Source organism: Vitis vinifera, chromosome 19, assembly GCF_030704535.1.
Source record: "Vitis vinifera cultivar Pinot Noir 40024 chromosome 19, ASM3070453v1".
Taxonomy (NCBI): Eukaryota; Viridiplantae; Streptophyta; class Magnoliopsida; order Vitales; family Vitaceae; genus Vitis; species Vitis vinifera.
In genome coordinates, this window is record NC_081823.1 from 1,105,301 (window position 1) to 1,111,774 (window position 6,474).

The following is a 6,474-nucleotide window of genomic DNA, read 5'->3' on the forward strand; positions in this document are numbered from 1 at the left end:
TTTTCAAAAACAATTTATAGAAAGTATGGTATAAATTACTCTAATTTATGTAAAAATTATATAGTGTAATATTATTGTTATTATTTTTAATTTTTAAATTCTAAGTATCTCTCCTAGGATCGTAAAAAGCAGCAAATATGAAGGGTAAAACCGTCTGGTGAAAATAAAAAATTGACCGAAGCTAAGAAATTTTTAATTCTCGATGCCCTCCCATTTCTGACAAATTCTGAATTTGCCATCGCTCTGTCTTCTCCTCTTCGTCTCTTCCACCTTTTGGGCTTGATTCTTTTTTTTTTTTTCTTCTGCAATCTCCCTTTTTCCATACACAACAACCGCCATTGAAGTCACTTGTCAAACTCTGATTTTCTTCCTGTTTTTTGGTACATATACATACACACGAAGCTTCTTGGCAAGGTAAGGAGCTTTCTTCGAAACCATCCTTTCACCGATTCTTTCTCTTTTTCTTCCCATTTTCTTTCCATTCCTGGTCGGTTTTCATCCTCATTCTTAGTCTCTAATCTTCATAGCATCATTAAAATTTTATTTTCGAATTTTTATTTATTTATTTGTGTTGTTTCCGATTCTCGTTGATGAATCAGAGTCTATTAGCGGTTTGCAGGGTTTGTTTGTGAGAATGACAAAATTTTATGGTTTTGATTTTCATTTTTGCGTCTCGGAAAGCATATGAAGTTTGTTTTCGCTTACGGTTTTGGTTTCGCAGAGGTCGAGCCCGTCGGAGGACGTTAGCGGCCGTGGAATCGGCTCCTCTATTTTCTTGAGATTCGCGTTGGGATGAAGAGGACGAGTTGAACGTGAATCGCGGTTTCTCGCGGCATTTTGAAAGGTACGCCAATTTCTCGCTGATTCGAAACCAACTGGTTTTGTTCGGTGTGGCTCGGTAAGCTCTATGAACCTCCATGGAGGTGCGCGATGTCTTTGTCGCCACGTTAGCGCCGCGTTTTGGTGATATGAATATTAGCCGTCCGATTGGGACCACATGTGTTTAAGCTCTGTCCTCCGTCCAAAACACTTAATTATAAATCCAACGGCTAGGACGAAAATATTTCTTGCTGACTTGGTAGACGGGTAGCGACCTGTCATACTCTCTGTAAATGCCAGTTCTTCTGTGTAAGCAAGACTGGAAACTTTATCATGACCGTTGGATTTATTGAAATACCTTAAAGTAAGACAAAGACGAATCCCAAGGATCAGCCCTCTGTGCCAATGAAATCGAACGGTCGAGACCTGAGTATTATGTGGTTGTGAGTCTAGTGACTAGTTGTCATGTGTAGGAAACAAATTTGAGAGAAAATGGTGGGCCAAGATGGGCCCACATGATTCTGCAACATTTGGTGATACACAGTAGGCTATGGCTTGGCACATTGAAGGGGGTGGGACTGAGAATCCATGTGGTCACGTGTTATGGGTGGGAGTCATTTTGCTAAGATTAGAATTCAGCCTATGATTAATTTTGGAGGATAGGTTTAGTCACTTAAGAGGGTGAATTTTTTAAGAATGGGAGTAATTATGAGTTTGGCTAAAAGAGAAGTTAAAGTATTTAACATTATTCGGAGGATCTGTTTGGGGTCATGAGAAGTATTAGAAGCAGGAAAATAAAGGCAAGAATCTTGAAAGATGTGATAAAAATTATTTAAAAATTCATGCATCTTCAAAATTTTTGTTCTTTGTATAGAAGTTGAAAGAGGGAAAATAGATTTCAAAATTTATAGGGTTTAATCTTATTGTTTATTTAGGTGGTGTTTGTTTTTTTGACTTTTTGTTTAAAGTAGTTTGTTTTCAGAATTTAGGTTGTTTGTTTTTCTATTTTTTCATGACTTATTATAAACTTTTTATTAAATAGAAAAAACAAAAATATATAGCGTTTTCTAAATAGAAAAAACAACATATTGGATTTTTTTACTTTTTAATACTTAATAGAAATAAAATACTACAAAAACAAACAACCTAATATTTAACACTATTAAGCATTAAGGTTCTATTTAGAATTAAGTAAAAAAAAAACACCACCTAAAGTCTTCCTATTTTCTTTCCCGCAAACTTAGAATAGACCCTCAAGGAAATGTGCAAAAATTTGCGAGGATGGGATAAATTGATCATGCTTGTCTTCATTTTTAATGGGGATCCAATATGAGGAAAAAGGTTTTCCACATTACCTGGCTGCATGGTGAGTCAAAGCCAAACTCAGTTTGTGGGTTGGGCATAAGGGTCGGGATTAAAATGTGTTAAGGTTAGCTAGGATTCAATTTATTGACTGACATATCTTTAGGGAGTCGTGTTACGCAACATGAATTTCTTTTGGTAGAGCATGAGTTCTATCTATGGTGTGTCACACGGTGGTCATGAATTGAAAGAGGTTTATTGCATGAAGAGATTTGTTTCGTTCCAAAAATGATGACCCTTTTCCTTTGTGATTTATAACTTGAACCCTTGTTTTGAAGGGTGGAATCCAAGTTCGATTAATAAGAGAATGACCCTTTGGAATCATATATAAATTGGAGCCTCAATCACCGAGTTTCCTCATGTATGCCATGTGATTAAACAGTCATTGATGCTTCTGCAGATAGAAAGAATATTTTTCATGTTCAGATGGTGTTTTTTTTTTTGATAGATATGTTCAGATGGTGTTATTGTTAGAGTTGTTTTGTTGCTTCCATGGCTTTACACATATAGCTATTTAACATAATTAGCTTTAATTTACCCTGAAAGTAACAAAACAATTTCGATAATAACATCGTCTCATACACTGAACATGAAAAGGGAAGTTTCAATCACTAATGACATATGGTTGATTATTCTAAGAAGTGCCAATTTAAGGTAATGCTGTGCGTCTGTGCTTTTCCTAAAAGATACATTGCTTGTGTGGAATGACATTGGACTAACTAAAATTCTTTAGTAGGACTTTCTTACCTAAACATTGTTGAATAGTAGGCATATGATGACCAAACAAAAAATGTGTGGGCATAATTTTCACGAGTTGTTAGTTCAGATGCTCTTTTTGGCACAAGAGGTTTGTGGCATAGAAAAATCTGTGTTATTGGGATAAGCGTTTGGAACTTTCAACTTTGGATGCTGTCTTTTGAGCGTGCCCTTGAGTCGCTTTTATCAGCTTCTTCTTCTTGTTCCTCCTGTTTCTCCCTCTCTGTACATCTTTTTCTTTTTCCCACTTTCAAAATCTACATTATTTACACTTTCAAAAGGGAAGCAAATTGGAAATTCTCACAGGCAAAAAGGAAAAAGAATTTCATCCTCCATTGATGGCCTCGATCCAAGAGTTAAAGCATATCTAAGAGTGTAAAGCATATTACTTTTCTCCTTTGTTGGAATAGGCTCATCATTGCCATCCTTGTCACCTTTGTGTCAATTTTTAATATCCTTTGTTTTAATACCTGCAACCACTCAAAATATATTGCCAAGTCCCTCTCATCAACATCGGCCTCATCATAATCTTCATAATTATCTGTGTTTTCTTTGATTCAGATGGATTCAGTTAAGCGATCAGCAGTGACCCCAAGTAAGAGTAGATTGGCCCGCACTTTTGCTAAGGTCCTTCACCTTCGCATGGTCACTGGCGTTGCCCCAGTAGATGGAATTCAGAAAATCAAGGCACCGGAAAGCAGCAAGGATGATCAGGATACCGGTAGTTGGTCTCGGTCTCAGTCTTACGATGACAACGATGAAAAACTCAGGAACACAGCTGAGCTGGAAGCCCATCTTGCACAACTATTTGCTAGCATATCATCTGTTAAATCGGCATATGCCCAGCTACAGTATGCTCAGTCTCCTTATGATTCCAATGGGATTCAATCTGCTGATCAGATTGTGGTTTCTGAGTTGAAGAATTTGTCAGAGTTGAAGCGGTGTTATCTGAAGAAACAGTTTGATCCTTCCCCTGAAAGGACACTGTGTTTGGCCGAAATTCAGGAGCAGAAGAGTCTTTTGAAAACGTATGAAATCATGAGGAAGAAGTTGGAATGTCAGATGAAACTTAAGGATTCTGAAATCACTTTTCTTAGAGAGAAGTTGGAAGACTGCCATAAGCAGAACAAGTCGCTTGAGAAGAGGTTAAATCCAAGTGCGCATTTATCTGTGCTCGACAATCTGCACCTATCGGGCATAAGTCCCAGCCATTTCATCACAGTTCTTCAGCATACGGTTAAATCTATTCGAAGCTTTGTCAGACTGATGATCAATGAGATGGAATCATCAGGCTGGGATATCAATGCAGCTGCCGCAGCTATACAACCAAGTGTAGTCTTTTTGAAAGCCACTCACAGATGCTTGGCCTTTGAGTCGTTTGTTTGCCGAGAAATGTTTGACAGTTTTCACTTCCCAAACTTTTCTCTCCCAAATGAGTCATTGCCAGAGCAAAATCAATGGCAGCGGTTCTTCTTTGAGAGATTCATCAAATTGAAATCCACAAGAGTGAAGGAATATCTTGCCCAGAAGCCAAAGTCAACATTTGGTAAATTCTGCCGTGCCAAGTACCTGAAGCTCGTCCACCCCAAGATGGAATCATCCTTCTTCGGCAACCTCAGCCAGAGAAGCATTGTCAACTCTGGAAAGTTTCCAGACACCCCCTTCTTCACCTCATTCTCAGAAATGGCGAAGCGGGTTTGGCTCCTGCATTGCCTGGCCTTTTCATTCAACCCTGAGGCCAAAATCTTCCAAGTCAACAAGGGCTGCCCCTTCTCTGAAGTCTACATGGAAAGCATTATCGATGAACCATCTCCCGCCCCAGACTGCCCACCGGAAACCCACTCACGAGTGGCATTCACTGTAGTTCCAGGATTCAGGATCGGTAAAACTGTTATACAGTGTCAGGTATATCTCTCCCAATGTTAATCTGCCATGGAACCAAGATTATCGAATGCGCTGATAGGGCACAACATATGGACCCACAGCACATTTGAATTGAACTGGAGGCCATTTCTTTAGACGTTTTCTGAGAGTAAAATTATGGGAAGATGATGAGAAATGAAATGGCTTGCCTGGTTGCTGAGGGTGTTGTGGGGACTCAAAAACATGGGGCAGAGTACCGAGCCATGCCGTGTCTTTGTTTTGTGGCCATTTTTAAAAGGAAAAGCGCGTGGACCGTTGTGGGAGCACCGACTGAACCTTTATTTCATTTTCTACTACTCTCTATATATAGTAGTAGTATATATAGAGACATTCTCCCAATTTTGTTGATATTTAGGAAGCCCCAGAGGGGCTGTTTGGCTGTATTATATTGGATTCTCTCTATGTGACATGGGTTTTTATTTATTTTTTACCATTTTTTAATGCTAGTACAGGGAAAAGGACTAGAACTTTTTCATTATTTTAATAGCAATTTGACGTCTTTGAATTTTGCATGATCTGGGTCTGAGTGTCGTGCAGCAAGCTCCAGCTTTAAGCTCGGTGAAAGGGCGCTTTGAAATTAGGCAACCATGGGTTTTAATAATCGAGTGTTGGACTGTCTGTCTTTGTTTATTAACGTCGTGTTTATGTCTGAGCACTCAACTTCGCTGGACACCATGATGCATGACGCACTCCATGTAGAGAATATGTACATGACAGATTTTATTATTATTATTATTTTTAATAATTGACATTAGATTTGATCATGGCCCATTTCATTTGATATCAAATGATTTTTATTCACTCATTTTTGCACTTCTTCAATTTTGATTCATATGAAAACGAAAATCTGATTCCTATTCCTATTTTTAGTCATAATCCAAACAGTGTCAAAGTATGAATTTTTAAGGTTTGTATGCATCCAGCGTAGTTAGATTATAGAATTTGTCTTATTTGGATGGACCATCATACCAACTTGTTGAATTTTTTTTTTAAAATATATTATTATTATTATTAAATTAAATGTTTTTATTCTAAAAATTTTCTTACCCACAAGTCATGAGCTAAAAGGTCCTTGGTCTAATCTCTAGAAGACTGTAGAGGGAGAAGACCCATGAAGGGGGTCCCCAATGGTTGAGGAGAGGGGGGACATTTTGAACGAGGGTCACCTTCATTTGTAGTTAGTCCTACACTAGGGATATTACCTATTGCCCATTTATGACATGGTGGGTCATGAAAGGCCAACCCTTCAACAAATGCTTGACACCTCTCTTGGACAGCCCAAAGATGTGATTGTCTTGATGGGTTCACAACATCTAATGGGTCCAATCTAAATATTTCCATTCAAATAATTGTTGAATCTAATTCTTTGGGATAATATTTTTTATAAAAAAATAATTTATTCTGATCCGATTTCATTCATCATTGATATAGGTGTCTTCATAATATCAAAGTCGAATTAATGTGACTTATTCTTGAATGATTTTATTGAACTTGAAAATAATGAAGCGTATACGTTATGCTTTGTGTGCCTTTTTAGATTTAAGAATGTCTTGTGAAGTGTTCTTCCAAGGCTCCAACATTGAAGGAAGTTACTTTTATTGATAGATGAAGTTA

The 6,474-nt window shown here is 37.8% G+C and overlaps 1 protein-coding gene across 3 annotated transcripts; it reads left to right on the forward strand.

The window, feature by feature from the left end:
* The first annotated feature begins 212 nt into the window (after nucleotides 1-212).
* LOC100255640 (protein GRAVITROPIC IN THE LIGHT 1) lies at nucleotides 213-5,372 on the forward strand. Of its 3 annotated transcripts, none has more exons than XM_010645803.3 (3): nucleotides 213-414; nucleotides 722-844; nucleotides 3,499-5,372. In XM_010645803.3, exon 3 carries the CDS (start codon nucleotides 3,499-3,501, stop codon nucleotides 4,861-4,863), a length of 1,365 nt encoding a protein of 454 aa, XP_010644105.1. In that variant the 5' UTR covers nucleotides 213-414; nucleotides 722-844; the 3' UTR covers nucleotides 4,864-5,372. The 3 variants fall into 3 exon arrangements, with proteins under 3 accessions (XP_010644105.1, XP_019072995.1, XP_002285510.1); XM_019217450.2 differs by lacking the exon at nucleotides 213-414 and adding an exon at nucleotides 416-487; XM_002285474.4 differs by lacking the exons at nucleotides 213-414; nucleotides 722-844 and adding an exon at nucleotides 1,985-3,312.
* Nucleotides 5,373-6,474: the final 1,102 nt, after the last annotated feature.